This window comes from Centruroides sculpturatus, unplaced genomic scaffold (genome assembly GCF_000671375.1).
Source record: "Centruroides sculpturatus isolate CEXI.00-Female unplaced genomic scaffold, Cexi_2.0 scaffold188, whole genome shotgun sequence".
In the NCBI taxonomy this organism is placed as follows: domain Eukaryota; kingdom Metazoa; phylum Arthropoda; class Arachnida; order Scorpiones; family Buthidae; genus Centruroides; species Centruroides sculpturatus.
This window is the reverse complement of record NW_019384404.1, coordinates 287353-306003: the sequence shown is the minus strand read 5'-3', so window position 1 is coordinate 306003 and position 18651 is coordinate 287353. Positions and strand designations below refer to the sequence as shown.

Genomic DNA, 18651 nt, shown 5'->3' with positions numbered 1-18651 from the left:
TTTCTACAATCACCTGTACAACAGTATTAAAATATATTCTGGATTTGTATTTATTTATTTTTTTGTTTTTTCCAAAAACCAAGAAAGCACTTTTATATATATATATATATTTATATTTATATATTTATATTTATGCCATTAAAATAGCTTCCTGTACAAAAACCTATAATTGTTATTACGGATAGTGCAGGTATCATGCATCTAAATCCGCCATCATTTTACGAAAATCGGCAAGTAAATTGTAATCTGGATCTTCGTCGATGTCCACCATGTCCTGAGATGAGTCCAATTTACGGAATGTTGGATTATATCGAGATAAACAAAGAGGACATGGCAATAACTCTGGCATGACGGAATGGTGAGTAATGAGTGCAGTCAATGTGCTGAATTCTTTGGTGAAACCCTAAAAAAAATAATAATAAAATATATATATTAATGAAGTATTTTTAATGTAAATCATTAATAAAACATTTGAAAAGTTCGAATTTGAATTTAGAAAAGTAAATTTTAAATTATATCGATGCTAATTAGACTGTGTTTTCAGGTATTTATGATTAAGGTAGAAGGGGGTAAGCAGGTCTTGGATCGAGCCTAGAACATGGACGGGCTCCTAAAATTTAATATTTTATATAGGAAAACATGATATATATTTTTAATCATTTGTATACTTTCATATTTGGTATTTTTTAGCTTTAGGAGAGGTTGGGGACTCCACATTTTTACAGACTTAAACACACTTACAAAGGGTCTAAAGAAATTTAATTTTATATTGAAAAAATAATTTTAAATAAATATAAAATTAATAAAATTAATGATTTAAGATGTTATTTTTAATTGTCTCCAAACAGGACTTAAATCATTAAATGTATCTTGAAATTTTAAAAGATTCAGTTTCTTAAATTATATAAATTGATAATTCTTCTTCTTATGTTAAGAATTATTTATGTGGAAGAGTTGTAAGAAAAGAAGGAAAACACTAAAAAATTTATCGTCCCTAATAATTAGTGGTGTAGCTGACAACTTATCTACTTCCCGGTGACAAAGATAAATTTTAGTGCAAACACAAACCTTGATCTTGTAACCTCGATTTGTTCTCATGATAAGATAATGGGCAATTCCGGATGGGTGGAAATCTCTAGGCACTCGCAGAGACAAAGCATAGCATCCTGGTTTACTCGTGCTTTCTCTCACCATAAAAGATCCTACAGGCTCTTGAGCCAACACTTCCAACGCTATTTCCCTGCAAAAATGAACACGTTCAACAATCACCTACTTAAAGAAATTTGTAATTAAAAATCACTTCAAAGTTTTTAGAAAAGGAGGAAAGGGAGGGGGGAAAATATATGTACAGTACATTTTTCTAACGAATATCTTACTCGAGTAAGTTTGAAATATTTGATTTTACTTATGATTTATGTGAGCTTTCTGGATCATCGATTTATATAAAATTAATTTCATTTTGAATAAAATAGCCCTTTTAAAATTATGCAAATGTGTCGACTAACCTCGGTATTCCTGCTTGGAACCAAGGTGCACCCTTAAGTTCTTTCTCTTCAGACATCTGAGCGTGAAGAGAATCGTATCTGTACAAAAGTAACGAAGAATAGGGTCAAATATATATAAAATAATAATAATAATAAATTGAAGTTATTGTAATATACCTTTCCGGTGGAGGTGGGGGTGGTGTGCTGCTGTTACTACTGCTATGACTTATTCGTTTTCCTCTACATCCTACTGATTCTGATTTATCGTCCCCCGATACCACAGAATCGGAAAGAGAGGGTGCACTGTGGTCACAAGAAGACTGAGATGACCTCTTACTGCTGAAATCACTAGAGAGTTCCAATAGACTTTCTTCATCAGTGGCTGGTGCCGTCGGTAACTGGCTCGTTCTACACAGTTGGAAGCTCTGTATAAAAATAATTTAATCCTGTATAAATTTATTTAAAAAAACAAGTCTTAATACAGCCATTTATAATGTACAATGCCTGTTATTTCGGCATTTATATATTATATAAATCTGTGTTTAAATTTTAAATGAAATTCTTTAGATTTCGCCTACTTCATAGCTTTGAAAGTAATTTTTATAGATAAATAAATGAGAAAAAGGACCATAAAATAGATTCCTGTATACGATTCTGTTGTTAAATTACATTTAAAAGTTTAAAATTGTCACTAAAAACTCACATTTTTCTTAGGAGAGAGTGGATTAATCTCTTGACTGTTTTTTCCTTCCCAATTTGAAGCTTCGTTAACGTAACCCCCCGACAGAGGACGATTATGACTCATTACTTTTCCATCAGATTTTTCTCCAACGTCTACTGTTTTCAGCAGGGGTGGTTTTTCTTTCATCTGCTTCCACGTGTTCAGTTCTGTAGGAGAATTGTTATCTTCGCTGCTACTTGGAGACCACAGATCACCGCTTGTTGCGTCACCGTTCGTTACGGAAGTTGTAACTTGTAGAGCCAAAGAAAAGTTACTGTTCCTACCGAGGAATGTTGGAGATGATGATCCTGAAGAAGAGGGATGTGCAGAGTCGTGGAATGTTCCATTATTAGTAGTCACAATGTCCATGTCGGGGTTAGATGATGTGTTGAGTTCTAAAACGCTGCTGATTAATGGGTCATTATGGCGTGTTTTCCCTACTATCTTCTTTGCCTGAAATTGTAAAAATTGTTTCATTTCTACTGAATTGTTATAAGATTACGTAGAACACAGAACAAAGTAGAAACAACAAAACTAAATTACGTAGAACAAAGTATAAACAGCATTCAACACTGACTTCTGTATATCCTCATCTTTTTTTTATTATCTGACAAATATAGGATTATGCTATATGAAAAGTTTTTCATTATTAAAAACTTTATTTCAAGAGCGTCATAAAGAAAATAAGTAATGAAAGATTGCATAGATTCTCAGCGATCCCACTCCAACCCGAGACTTAAGGTTGATTAGTGTGAACATCAAACGTGAAGTAGAAATTAACCATAAAAATTCTGATTTACAGCCTTTACTCTTCTACAATTGGAAAAGGGAGCATAAAATGCATCCAACAACAAAATATTCGCGTTTTCAGCAATAAAATTGGCGACACACTACCTAAAAATCCACTTGATAGAATTAAAGCTCTCTCTCTCCTTCTCTCGGCTGCTCCTCTACAATTCAAAGACAAAAGGATGAAGAAGTTTTTTGCCAGTACAGACCCACTCAACAGATATTATTGGGATTGGTTGCTATGGTGACGAGAGTTGAACCAAACTAATGTGGATGGAACAAGACGTGGAGATTAGGGTGATGTCGGTATTGCTGTCTACACTCTAGGGATCCCCACAGGTGGATTCAGATCCACGAAGATTAAGCAACAATCTGTCAGGGATCGAATGACTTTTGCATTTATCACGTTACCGACCTGAAAGATTATAAGCGAACCAACGTATGTTATTAACACATATTATGATCATTGATCCTCTTTACTTCAGAAACTTTCTAAGCTTCTTCCATTCACCTAACTTAAACTTATAGAATCTAATAATTGTAAGCATCTTCTATAATATTTTCTAGTTTAATGTAGTCCTATAATAGGAATAAAAATTCTATTTATTTCCTTATTCTGCAATGTTGAATATAAGCAAAATTAAACCTCCGTTTTCCTATATTCAACGTAGTTTAATAACTTATAAAAGAAACCTGATAACTAAATATTGTTTATTTTAAAAACTTTATAAGGTTATAAAAGATTTTTTGGGCTTTAAATTGTTATTTCTTTCTAATCTCATTGCTTATACTATAACGTTCTTCCTCCCAGAAGAATTTTTCTCTCTCTCTCTCTCTCTCTCTTTTTTTTTAACTTAAGATGCTGGCTAAGATTAAAAGAATGAAACAAGAAAACCAGTCGGTATGAAATTCGATATCTTAGGTAGTGAAGTAGTTTGTCAGGTGAGCTTCTTCTGACGTGTGCTTCATTCTAAAGAAGCGTCAGTAAACTTTGTAACCTTATATCTAAAATTTCTTCCATACATTCCCTTTTGTTACATAAAAAGGATTTTCAAAATAGCATTGACTTCGCGACACGATACTATTCCCTAGACTTATTTGCATAAATCTATTAATTTATATAGGGTAGGGTAGTGAACAGTTTCTACCCCGTATAAAAAAAAGTAAATGAATTTTTTAAAATAAAATATATTATACTTTTTGAAATTTAATTGATATGAAATTTACAGTAAGTTTTATTTATATATAAAATAGGGATTTGAAAGAAAAATCAGCAATTTCGTGTTCTGATCTTGCTGTTATGTCAGATCTAAGTAGATACAGATGAAGGATTTTTTTCCTTTCAAAACAGATCAAAGAGGAATCGATCCTGAAAATCCGATTTCGATCATAAATATGTTGATCAAAATGTTTTTTTTCTTTTACCCCCATAATATAGAAAGAGGAATATATATGTATATTTATAAAAGTATATTGAATCTACGTATTTCACGTGCATTTTATTTCTTTACATTTCATTTTAATTCATTGTTCGTTCTCTCTTGCATATTTCATTTTCGTTATTTACTTTTATTATTCATACATTCCTTTATTAATAAACAATTTTTACAATTCACTTTCACTTATTTCATTCACTTTTTTTTTTACTACATTTCATTCGTAATGAAATTGGTATAATTTTTTTACAAACGTAATTTTAATGAATTAAACGTGAAAATTACAACGTTTTCTTAAACTTTCAGAAAACGATTTTAAAATAAAACAATAATTTCAAATTAAAATTATTTCTTTATACAAATACTTTTATATTAAAGGAGAAAAATCTCTATTTTATTAAATAATCTCCAATAGAGGATTAGAAATTTAAAATAGAAGGATAAAAAAAAAATGGTATTTTAGAAACGTTTTATACTCTTTCGATTGAAACTGGTGGACTTGAAACCCGCAACTTTACTTAGTTAAATGAAATGCATTGGAACAAAAGCCAACCAACATTGTCTTTTTTTTTATATTGATTTTTATTTTATTTTATTTTATTGCTAGTGTGTCATTGGATTTTTTTCCCTCTCTCTCTCTCTCTCGCTCTTCCTCTTCTTACTCGTTTCTAAATATCATTGACGTTGATCATTTTTATAAACATTTCTGTTGAGAAATATAAAGATCGACTGTGAGACTTTCCGCACTATTGAATTTATAATATATTCATGTTATTCGCTTAAATTGAAAATTAAATTGTGTGTTTCGGATGACGAAATTGTAATATATTTCTTTTCTATTATTATCCAGTCGGATAAAACTCCCATTTTATAAAAGAGAAGAGAAAAAAAAAATCTGTCATTTTGCAATTTTTCTAAGGAGGAAAAAATTGCAGGAAGAAATTTAAAAGATTTATATATAAAAAATATGGAGATTATATATATATTTTTTATTATATTGTAACTTATTTAATAATTTTGCTACTTTTAAATTTGATGAAAACAAAATAGCCTATGATTTAAGTTTTATTAAGAAAGTTTTTAAATTTAAATATTCAATAGAATTTATCATAGATTTTTTAAATCAATTTACTTGTTCTGAAGCGAATTTAAGGCATTAATTAGAAAATTTCAATGGTATCGATTTAATTATAATTTTTTATCTTTCACTTAAAGTAAGAAAAAAAAAGTTTTAATCGCAATTATTTTTTTATATTTTCACTTTCTATTGTAAATTCCTCTAGTTTTTATTTATAGCTTTTATTTTTTCTTTAAATTCCTTTTCCCTCTCGTTATACTTGTACAATTCTATTTTTTTTCTTTTTTTTTTAAATTTCCTTTCCATTTCATTGTCTTCACTTTCCTTTTGTATGTTTCATTCAGACATTTTTTTCCTTCTTCTCCAAAATATAATGTAAATTTCACTTTTTAAAACACTTCACTTTCTTTTTAACATTTCAATTTCATTTATTTACACATTTCTTTCATTCGAAATTGAAATGTTTAAATGAATGAAAGTAACGTAAAAAAAAAAAGTGAAATCGACACAAATTTAAAACAAAGATCACGTGTAAAATATCTTAAAATTTTATTTATTAAATTATTAGAAAGGAAGTAGACTTTAAAGGTTTTTATTTATTTATTTAAATAAATTTTTATTCTTATTTGCATGTTTACCACCTGCTAAACCACTTACATATTTTATAGCTGCTTGTAAACAAAATACAGGTTTGTGTTGTATTAATAATAATCTATATATAAAAAAAACCAAATGCGAATAATTTTCTTGAGTTCATGGAACTTCGAACGAAGTAACTTGTAAGTAAACCAGAAGCTATAAATATATATATATTTTTTCTCTTCCCCTGTTCTGAAGCAAATCATTTTCCTTCCAGGTAGCATCTGATTTGCAGTCTGATCACTGTGTAAACTAAAGATATTACACTGTCTGACCACCACACCCTTTCTCTCGCAACCCACCGAGCGAAAGTAATTTATTTTAAACATTTTCATACATGGACCACTCCGCGAAACTCATTTCCCAATCGGCAGTAAAGTAAATAAACATACTAACTTGTACTTTTACAAATATAAAAAAAAAAACCAGCCTGGAAACACTAAGTAAACATCCTGGTCAATTTTTAAATTTGTTCCAGATTGTAAAGTTTAGTCTAGAAAACTACGACCAAATGCTATTTCGATGATTGTCATCCTTTTCCATAATAGGAAACTATTAGCAACGGTTAATTAAAACTCTTCAGCATACCAAACATTCAACTATTTCGAAGGATAAGACCTCTTTAATTAAATATTTTCCCTTCACAAAATCAAAGAATTTGTTAACAATTATTATATAGTTCCAAATGACCGAATACTTATTGCCATTTTGTTTTACATTTATTATTGTAGAAGAATTAACCTCCGTTTAGAGGGAATTCGAATTTTTTAAGAACTTTCTAAATAGTTTAAACTTTTCGAAGGAGAAATTAATGAGTAGAGGATGAGTTTATAGATATAACAATCTACATTAAAGATTTCTCTACGTGATCAACATCTCGTCGTAAATCGGATTATTGCTTTCTCAAACGTCAATTTTTAAAGATAAAAAAATAATAATTCTACAGATAGCTTATCGATAAATAAATGAGTACGTTTTGTCATATCGGAGAAGTCGCTAACAAAACAAAAAAAAAAAAAAAAAAAGAAGGTTCCCCCAATAATCGTTTGAGCATTGTTATATCAGGATTTCTATCGAAAGAGTTTATCGGATTTCACTTTTGAGGGCTAGAGATGTCTGCTGCAGCGACTGACACGAGCATCGATACGTCGCCATATGGCAGTATAACTCTGCACCCCGGGGGGAGAAGGACGTATACAAAACGTCAAGATTCATTCTATTGATCGATTACTCTATCTTCCATTGCAGAAGGGTCTTAATTATGGACATGGTCGGGTCTTTAGTCGTGTAACAGCACCAGCACCTGTTGCCTCCGGCTAGGATATTTCAATTACTGATAGAAAGGAATCAATTTATTTGATAGCAACATTATGGGCCTTGTATTTAAGCACCTTGTCTATCTTTAATAATGGAAAGTGGCAGATGCCCACAGCGTGTTTGCTTCCATTAATTTATGCTCGTAAGTGTCTATATGGTTCTGTAGCTCTGTCGAGTTGTAGACTATAATTAAAGAATGTCTTAAAAGTTTATTCTCGTAGAGATTATATTAATTTATAGTCAAACCTACAAAGTTTCTGTTAACTTAGTTAAAATGGATTTTCCTTCCTCCAAAATCTAGCAAAATTCTTACTGATTTAAGAAAGTCGGGTGGGTGACTAACCCGAGAAAGTTAGGAATTTAAACATTTAACATTTGAAAGATAGAAATTCAACACAGAAGAGTAGACATAGCCGACAAAAGCAGGACATTAAGCTCATTAAAATACAATTATCCGGAAGTTGGTCCGCGAATCGCTGGCTAAAAATTGGGAAGCTGCTAATGACCAAGCTGAAGCTTTAACGCAGTCAGGCGTTGGGGCCGAACAATTCTGGCCAAATTCCAACTAAAGTATTGGGAAATCTATATAGTGCAGCTGATGATAAATGAAGACTATTGAAATTTGCTAACTTTGCTCGTTTACTTGACGTTTGGTGGGAAGGGTGTCTATCTTGATGATGCTACTGCTATATATAAAAATGTGTTGGCTTTATGATTCAAAACTTTACAACATTCTTCACTCTTCTAGAATAGGAGGAGAGGAACGTTTTAGATTTCTAGTAATTCTTCCATAATTTATGAATCTATAAAGAGCTAGAGAGAGAGAAGGGGGAGAAATTTAAGAATCTGCAATTTATCTTTAAGTACGCTCGGTTAAGATATTGAAACATTGTACTAATTTTGATTTTATTACAAAGCTTTCAACTTGATAAAAATAGAGCTTCGTCTATTTATAAGGCAATACACTTTACTCTTCATACCCAAGCGATTTAAGTCAAATATACAAGGTCCGTGTTTGTTTACGAAGTGTACACGTTCCTCTTTAGCCAAACAAGCAACCATCAACCCACTTAGCCCTGGGGCTTGTTGGATTTATTGAGCGAAAGCACGATAAGTAGGCGCTGGAAGAGTAACAGTGCAGCAATCCATACGTCGTTATGGACTTTTTGGTTTAAGTGCTCGTTACGGAAGGCCGGATTTGGGGTTCGAAGACATGGCGTAATGAGCTCTGGGAATAAATAATTGGCTAATTTTGTATATTAAGATTTTGAGCGTGTTTAACTAGAGAAGGTCTTTTATTTTTTTATTTTTGTGGGGTAAGAGTAGACGAAATGGAGTGTTTTTTTTTTTTGAGGCGTTGATGGATCGATCAATCATTCTTGGACTGCATTGACGTCAACAACTGTCGCTAGGACCATGTTCTCATCTGCATTGTGCGCTTCTTCTCACGTCTCTTTTATCTCATTGTGAATTGTCTGGAAGTCTGAATTGTAAAGAAAGAAATGAAGGTTTTGTAACCGGTAATAATACCTTATCAAATGTTATCCAAGCAGCAAAATTTCGCTCTGTTCTAAGAATTTTCCAACCTGTTAGATTTAAATTTAGCAGTTTTTATATAGACAAATACTCCTTATCTAAGCAATTTCCTAATATTTAACAAAGAAAATGTGCTTATAATTAAATGCTTATGTTATTAACATGTTTACAATAAAACTCTAAATTTAGGAACAAATTTAATTAAGTTTAAATTAAGGAACCCATTCGATTATGATTCAAAATAAGAATTAATGTTAAAAAAACTTAGTCACAGTATAGCAATTACTCCTATTTTTTTCTTCTAAAATAATATGTTTTAAGCTAATAAATCTACGATTAATAAATCAATCTTGTCAATTATTATGAGAAATTCTTCATTTATACAAAGGTCGAAATATTATCTGGGGTATGATTAAAAAGTAAACTGTAAGTCTATCTATATAGACAGAAGCCCAAACTACGAAAAAATCCGCGAGTTAATTATGTCCTGGTGTTCGGACAAATCTACAATTCCAGTCACAACTCACCATTTTTCTTGGTTTCCTGATTAGATATTCAAATCGATCGCGTAACCGAGTGTTTATCTGCAACATTTCAGGGGGATTGAGGTTTTCTTCCTCCTAGGGGGAATATCGAGCCGAGGCACGTGACCGATGCCACATCCAAACACACCCCAACTCTCAAACAGTTCACATCCTTTTCCACCGGAAGTTTAAGGCCTCGGGCCACGTGATAAGGATCGAAGAGGGCCGGAAGAGGCCGTCACCTGACAGGTCGTTAATTGGAGAGAAACGGATGACAGCGGGGATTGTTCGTAGAGACTTAACAAAAACGTCCTCCGACGATCAGGTGACTATCCTACTCGTTTCGTCACCTGACGAGTATTCTACTTAATTGATAAACCCACAAAACAATCGAAACGGCCATTCCCATAGCGTTTTTTTTCCTTCCTCCCCTTAAATTTCACTCACTAGCAGAAGAATAAATCGATGATACGTGTACATAACACGTTACTAAGTCCGAAAAAACACGAAATTTAAGAAGTTTACTACACAATCCGCACGTGATCCTATAGCATTTAAGGTCAATCTTTTTCTTTCCTTTTAATCTGAAGTTATCCTAATTAGCAGAGTGAAACAATTAACCATTCTTTAATCGAAGCTTTACGCACGATCGCGTGATGACAAAACTACAATCGTGTTAATCTTAGCCATGTAACTAAGGTTTTACTTCTCCTTAGTTTCAGCGAGATCGAACGACGAGGGAGAGAGAGAGAGAGAGAGAGAGAGAGAGAGTAGAAACTGAAGGGAAAAGCAGGTGAATACAGAAGATAAGGAGAAGGACAGCGCATTAGCGTCTGTCTAGTTTAAACTATCCATCAAGAGGTACGTCTGGCAGCTGTCACTGCGTGCAACACCTTCCTGGATAAGAGGCCGTAAACATGTATATAGACACAGTGATTAGAGGAAGCGGGAGCAAGCAGCAGCTTTTATCTTCTCCGGTTCTGCTGTCACAGTTTTTGTGGTCCGTCTCCTGTTTCCTTTATCGATTTCTCCTCTTAGGAATTTATACCTGGTCTAGCTGTCTTATTGTCCCTGATATCTTTGCTCACGTGTTTGTTTCTCGCGTAGTTCATTTTACTCCCCTCCCCCGTATAACGTAGGAGAAATTTGATCGAGGATTATCGTGTATAACATAACACTAGCTCCCGTCTCTACTCTCCGGTTATGTTTATTTTAATCTATTATATATACATATATTTTTTAATGATAGAAGCAGTTTGCGTGACTATCAAAGTAAACAAGGGCAACAAGCGAAGAGGGGGAGAAGAGAGATCGCCGTTCTCGAGCACAAAGAGCCGACAGGGCAGGTGCGAGATGCTTCTACACCACCTGCAAACTTTTACATTAACCCGTCGGTCACGTGATCGTTTAAGCAAAAATTTCGTCCAGGAATTTCGTGATGCTCCTCTAATGCTTTAGCAGCAATAAACGTTCGAGTCACATTATTACTATTATTATTATTAGTAGTATTATTATTACGCCAGTGATACGTTGTAAAACTTTGATGCGCTATTAATGTAATAAAATAAACATATTACACGACATATGAGTAATTACAAATGTAACTGGGCTATTTGAGCGAATACATTAACTTAATTTACTCCTATAGTAACACGATTAGAGAGAGAAACGTAGAAGAACTTTACTGTAATAGTAGTAAATACTTAGCAGAACTTGATTATAGTTTAAAAGTTTGTTAAAACTAGTTTTACTTTAACACTATTGCAGTAACAAAAGTTGCTAACCTCTTCCAAAATTTATGTGGCTGAGTTGGAGTGAAGGAGGATGAAGTGTGTTCTAATGAAGAGGATGGAGTGGAAGTGCACAAATGGAAACGTCTCTCGCAATTCCACTTACGTACCTTTTCGTAATTATACCATTCCACGTGCTCGAAAAGCGTTTGTGCAACCGTTCTGTCCGATCGATTTTTTTTATTCTTTTTATCTAAGGAAGAATTCATTATATTTTATATCATTTGATTCTTATTCCAAATTGTTAAGATGGCGATTCGTACATAAAAACAGGTTTAAAATTAATTTAAACGGATGTTAACTCGCTGTTTAACTTTCTTGCTAGTTAACTAGAAGATAAACTTAACACTATTTTACAGTCATTAGTTTCGTAACTGTTTGCGTAACATTCGGATCACACTCTGATACATCATATATTGATTTTACTCAGTAAACTAATATAACTATACCGGAGTCAGTAATTAGACTGTTTTATAACCAGAAATCAATACAATAGCAGAAAATCAGTGGGTTTAATTACAACTAGATCCACTGATTTCGAAACCAATATGTCGCAACCACTGCATCACACGATCAAGAACGAAACTGTAGAATAGAATATTGATTCTTCAACCGTTATACACTCAAATTATGCATCTACTGGGCTACTAATTTCGCAGCCATTGTTATTATGCAACCACTAAATGTCATTTCAAGAAACCTCATTAAACCTTCCAACCACAAAGTAATGGTTGTGTTATATATCAAGTTTTGAAGTTTCGTCCACTAGTTTCATCGATTTTCGTAAACAGTAGTAAAACCACTAATTTTGAACAGACCACTATATGATTATTTTGTAACCAACCTCCTTGAAGTACTAAACGTTGAGAGGAGAGTGTAAAATTTAGTATCTTTCTCCCTCTTTACTGCACTTAAGGTAATACAACGTGCTGGTTCCAAGCAATATGGAGGCAATGTTTCATGTTTGAAATTTTCTACAACAGAAAAATATTGTCTTGCAAAAGCAATACGTTCAACAATTACGAGAAATTTTTGTAAAATTTTGCTGTAAAAATAGTTTTAGTACACGTATAATGTAAAGGTGTATAAAATCAATATTCTATAGAGAGTAATACTATTTTTAAACGTGCGAAACGTATAAAATCACAGACTGGAATGTTAAAAAAATTAACTAAATCAGTCTGAATATTAGTGTTCAATAAAACTATATAAATAAATCATCGATTTTGTACAATTATATTCGATTTTCCGACGGTAAGAAAGTGGAAAAAATCAGTAAAATCCGGTGAAAAATTCACGAAAATGTAGCTGGGCTACCTGAACTTGAATACATTAACTTAATTTACTCGTATAGTAACACAATTAGAGAAAGATGTAGAAGAACAAAACTAATTATATAAATAATTCGTGGATTTTGTACAACTGTACATGCCAATTCATAAAATTAGTCCATGAATTAATTGCTTGAGTTTGCTAGTCACTATATGAGATAAACAAAACAAAGTAAGTATTTTAGTTTAAAAAAATGTACCGAACAATGGCATAAAATCAATAGTTAAGCCATTAAATTATTATTAAAACAAAATTTTTTAAAAAATCGCCTATTTTTTGCTTATTATAATTAATCTCTATCATTCTATAAAACAAGAATAAAATTACTCAAATATTAATGTAATATTACAAAACTTTTCAATCTGAAGTTATATATTATAATATTAAAATCAATGATTATTAATTCTTTGTTAGCAATCTAAATGCTATAAAAAGAATTTTTTTTGTTAAAAAGTTACAAGCAATATAAGGTTAATGGTTTATTAAAAGTAATTCAGTAATTAATACAGTAATTTATTATTAATCGTTGAAACTATTTAATAAATTAAGTGTCCATTAACAAAATCATAGAGTAAAAAACAGAAAATCAATTGTTATAAATTTACAGAATTAGCATTGGGGCATAGAAGCAACAAAATCTAGATGCAAAACTATAGTTTTGCATCTAGATTTTGCAGTTTTTGCATATAATTTTTGATTTTTCACTTGATATTACCGAATTTTTTCCCGATTTTTAGTTTTTCTGATTATTTTTTTCTTAAACGAAAATATAAATGAATAATTTCCCACTCGATTTTACCGATTCTTTGCTTAATTTTCCTAATTCCGGTCTACTTTTTGCCGATTCCTACGCAATTTTCGTATCTTTCTACCACTTTTCACCCGAATTTTTTTCTCCAATTAACGCATTAATAATCGATTTTTTACAGTCGAATTTACCGAACGGAATAAAATTTTACACAAAATTACTCACGACTCACCATCAATATTTGAATATTACAACTAGTTAAACCTGGATAGATAATTATAGGGCAACTAAACTACCGATTAGGCACCCATTAGACCAAATAATTCCACAAACATTACACGAGAACCCCTGGAAACCACTAGAGAAGACCAGTGACTTCTTTAACCAATTATCCATAATACCCACAGCAATAACTTCGTTACAAATAAAGAGTCCCAACCGGTCACGTGGTACAATACATAAGTAAACAGTGTTACTAGAAACGAAGGGGGTGTGCAACGTAAACAAGTGACGAATGCTAACTTCTTAGCAAGGCACCAATTTAATTAGAGAAGAAGTAGTCACCATACATCTTTTGAACTCGTACAAAGGGACCATTGTTTAGAAACTAATTAAAATTTCGCAATCATAACCAAGGGAAAAAATATAATAATAATAAAGAAAAAGATAAAAGAGGCGCCCGATCTCGTGTCTAAAAATTGTAGAAGTGTAGCTGACCCTCAGACGTCTGCGCATGTAAAAATTTCAAAAAGCTCGAGCACGCTCCGTCGCTTACTTATATAGTTAAGCCGGCAACAACTTCGAGGGTGTTAATAATATAAACTCTTATATCTATAATTAAAGACGGGATTTTCTACAGTTTTCTTAGTAAAATTAAGTAATAATGTGTTAAAATTAATATTTTAAACATTTTTTAACGATTTAATATAATGTATCAACAGAAAAAAAATCCGTTTTATAAAAGTTTTATTAACCGGTAGTATTGCCATTTATCTTTCATTATTGCACTCTATTAAATTGATTTTTTTTTCGTTTCAGTTTTTTATGCGTTTATAAAATGTTAAAAAAAATTCAAATTTCAAATATAATGACGTCATTCGATTTGAGATTTTTAAATTATTTAAACGCAATTTAAAATGAACGCTATTGATTGGTTCAAATGATCGCATTATTGATGACGTATTAAATTTTTCTAGTATTATTGTCTTGTCGAATTAATTATTAATCATAAGTATTTTTTTATTAACGTTTTACTACAGTAAAACGTTAATACAATATTTCTGAAGTGTGTCTGTCCGTTACGCTCTATATAACTGTACGTCGAGACGGAATTTTTCTTAAAAATTGGTAAAAAAATATATATATATAATAATTATAATTTCATTCAAAATTAACAATTTATTGTAATTTTTTTAATAATTAAAGATTATAATGGCTTTATTTAAATTATAATTAAATTTACTATTATTATTTAAAATTAAAATCGATGACGAAATAATAACTATAATTATGACGCTTGATGACCTAACAGAAATTCAAATTTTTTAATGATTAAGAATTAAAAGTTTGTTTAAAAAATTTTCAATTTCTCTTACGTCATCAAATATGATAGGTAATGACGTAAAATTCACTTTTTTTAACTAATAAAAAATAATAACTCGATGACGTAACAGAAATGTGTTATTAATTAATTTCTACGTCAGAGTATCAACCGTTAATGTGATATAACAATTAATAAATTAAACTAAACAATAAAGAAATTGAATTTTTACTTTTCCGGTTCTGTTATATATAACAGAGGGAAAGTATGGCGATCGGTCAAAAATGACCTCCCCCCCAATATTTTTACATTTTTGGACTTAGGACACCTTGAGGAAACATCGAGAAATGCAAAAAATTCGGGGGTTTTTCCTGTATGTATGGATGTTTGTGTGTGGGGCACGATTTTGTTTACCATCTTTGAAGCTTAATAACTCCTGCGTTTTTTGTCGAAAATTTCTGAAATTTTGCAGGTAGGTTTGTGTAATAGTGGGATTGATGCTATTAAATTTTGGCGGTTAAAGGTCGAGGGGTGGGGAAATACAGGGGATCGTGTGTCATACCTCGAGTAGTGTAGGACTTATTGACGATTTTACTCGTTAGCCTTTACAATTTTTTATAAAACCCAGCCCTACTCTAAGTTTTTTGCCATTTTATAACGAGTAAAAAATTTTATAACAGATGACACCACCAAAATTTTAAACGTTTCCGGGAAAGTTAAGCAACTCTTCGCTGAATTTCCATAATGACAAATTGAATTTTTTTAACTAAAAAACGAGATAAAATCTCAGAGTTTTACTACAGAATTAGTAAATTTAAAAAGTAGATAAATCATTTTAGAATAAGACACGAGAATGAGCGTGCCTCAAAATTTACGTGATTCAAAAATTTTGGTATCTTTGACGATCTTTCCCATTTGGAGGGTACTTAACGCCCTCGTTTCTCCCCATCTCCCTCTCGTAGTGTCGTATGTTGGAGACACTTTTGTCAATTAGGACGTCGCTTTTAATTTTATGAAGTCTTCCTTTTGTTTGAAGGCGTCGAGTAGAATAATTAAAAATACCAGCATGATGTCTCTAAGGGGAAGAAACTATCTCAAGTTTGCAAATCTCTATGTTTTTTGACATTTCGTAAGATTCTCGTTAATTTTTCAGAAAAAAAAATACATTTTTAACAAGAATCTCGTAATAGATTTAATGATTTATTAATACGAATATGACGACAACGAGGATCGAGGAGAGACGAGCAGACAACCTTACAGACAATTAAAATTAATACATATATAATTTTTCTCGATTGTAATTAATGTTAGAGATGTGTGTATGTATATATATATATATTCTGAATTTTTAAGGAAAAATTAAGAAAACGTGGTGAATTAATTTAATAATTTATTAATGTAAATATAAACGTTGACAATGACGATTGTGAAGAGACCGCAGACAGCCTGACAGACGGTTAAAATTAATACAGAAAAAAAATTTCAGTTTAGTAAGAAAAATACGGAATTTTTTAAAAGAAAATAATGTCATTAAGGCTTGAATTTTTTTACAGATCAAGTAAAGGCTTATTAATGCTTTCAAATAAAAAAAGTAATAATAATTCTTTAAATTTAAAACATTTTTATAAAATTATTCCTTTGAAAATGTCCACTTTTTCACCTGTTCAAATTAAACTTTACACCTTTATTTTTAAGTTTTTAATTAAAAATAATGCTTTTAAATTTTTTAAGAAGAAGAATTCTCATTGAACGTCTTAATAGAGTTAATATATATTTTTTGAAGGTTGTTACAGGATAGTCGGGTGGCAAACAATGTCATTAATTTACATTTTCTTACGGGTTATTTTTTTTAAATTAACAAAACAATTACTTTTCCCCCCTAAAATCTAAATTATATAGACGTGATGCAAAGACTTTGCAACTTAATTAGCCCACTAGAAGCAAGAATAGCGCTGGAAGATAATTTTTTTTTTTTTTTAAATTAATCGTATAATTTCGTCTCGAAAATTCCTATTGGTTAATATGTAAACAGTATTGAGATTTAAATATATATTCTTACCTTTTCTCATTCGTTAAGAAATTTTTTAAAGGACGATCACGTGACTGTTTTAACGACGTTCGTGACATTTAAATTTTCGTGTCACATGCCTTGGTATCAGCCAATAGAATTCGATAAATTCGAACTGAGACGTGATTGCGTGACCTTTTCGTTAATCTTAAATTATTGATTTATTCAATAGAATGACCCATCACAAAGTTCGTAAGTTTTCAGAATCATACGATCACGTTTCAATTTAACTTTCAAAACGCTCTTATTGATTCGTAGTTAAGCGTGCCGCGTGATTATTGGTCACGTGACGCGCCCCGATTTAACGTTTCCCCACTCTCATTTCTGCCGTAACGTGATTATACAATTTGAAATTCGAAACGTAATGCGATCACATGACACTTTTTAAAAATTTTTTAAAAGATTTTTTTAAAAAAATTTGAAAATATTCGTTAATTCCATCACGTGATTTTACAATAAAAAAATTTGAATTTCAATTCCGTCACGTGGCAATTTTACTCGGTTTTATTGGACTAATCGAGTCGCGTAACACGCCATATTTAAAAACGTTCTCTCATTGGTTTCTGTAATCACGTGATTCGAAAATTCGAAATTTAAACGTCCACGTGGTAATTTTAAACACAATTTTTTAAATTTTAGATACGGGCTTCGTAAGGAAATACAAACTAAATTAATTATTTTTTTTTATTTTTTTCCCTCCTCTTTCATTTTAATTAGATCAATTAAGTATATATTTTAATGAGTTTAGAAAATTAACAAAGTAAAAAGAATAAACAATATTAAATAAATAATTTTTATGTAAAAAGGACGAAGAGAAGAAAATGAAAGATCAATAAAGTAAACACAACCTATACCCGAAAACCATTTTTGATTAATAATAGCTTTAAATAGCTTGCTACACGAATATTTTCCAGCATCTATCTATACTAATTGCTTATAAATGAAAACAAGTTACTGTCACAGACACAAAATTAATAGCGTGATGAAAGAGTTATTAATTTTTGTTAATAACTTTAAGGATAAACAATTTTCTTTCAATAATATTTTTAATTCTTCTCTACTATTAATTAAACTAGATATTCAAGAATGAAAAAATATTATATATATACATATATACACACACGAATTAGACACGAGAATGAGCGTGCCTCAAAATTTACGTGATTCAAAAATTTTGGTATCTTTGACGATCTTTCCCATTTGGAGGGTACTTAACGCCCTCGTTTCTNTATTTATATTTATATATTTATATTTATGCCATTAAAATAGCTTCCTGTACAAAAACCTATAATTGTTATTACGGATAGTGCAGGTATCATGCATCTAAATCCGCCATCATTTTACGAAAATCGGCAAGTAAATTGTAATCTGGATCTTCGTCGATGTCCACCATGTCCTGAGATGAGTCCAATTTACGGAATGTTGGATTATATCGAGATAAACAAAGAGGACATGGCAATAACTCTGGCATGACGGAATGGTGAGTAATGAGTGCAGTCAATGTGCTGAATTCTTTGGTGAAACCCTAAAAAAAATAATAATAAAATATATATATTAATGAAGTATTTTTAATGTAAATCATTAATAAAACATTTGAAAAGTTCGAATTTGAATTTAGAAAAGTAAATTTTAAATTATATCGATGCTAA

At 31.1% G+C, this 18651-nt stretch overlaps 2 protein-coding genes across 4 annotated transcripts in view; both read right to left on the bottom strand.

Annotated features, from left to right (window-relative positions):
* Positions 1-29: 29 nt before the first annotated feature.
* Positions 30-17370, bottom strand: LOC111618751 (tensin-2-like). Of its 2 annotated transcripts, XM_023360315.1 has the most exons (7): positions 16994-17370; positions 11309-11507; positions 2188-2658; positions 1662-1909; positions 1506-1583; positions 1069-1240; positions 30-403 (listed from the first exon to the last, which is right to left on the bottom strand). In XM_023360315.1, the coding sequence occupies exons 3-7, from the start codon at positions 2572-2574 to the stop codon at positions 194-196; spliced, it is 1095 nt and encodes a 364-aa protein (XP_023216083.1). In that variant the 5' UTR covers positions 2575-2658; positions 11309-11507; positions 16994-17370; the 3' UTR covers positions 30-193. The 2 variants fall into 2 exon arrangements, with proteins under 2 accessions (XP_023216083.1, XP_023216082.1); XM_023360314.1 differs by lacking the exon at positions 11309-11507.
* LOC111618750 (tensin-2-like) overlaps positions 80-18651 on the bottom strand; it is a 114391-nt gene continuing 95819 nt past the window's right edge. The window contains exons 8-9 of one of the 2 annotated variants that reach the window (XM_023360312.1): positions 18233-18527; positions 80-110 (exon numbers count right to left, since the gene is read on the bottom strand). In XM_023360312.1, the coding sequence (XP_023216080.1) occupies positions 18318-18527 (210 nt within the window). In that variant the 3' untranslated portion in view covers positions 80-110; positions 18233-18317. The remainder of the gene's footprint in view (positions 111-18232; positions 18528-18651) is intronic. The other variant, XM_023360313.1, reaches the window with a different exon arrangement.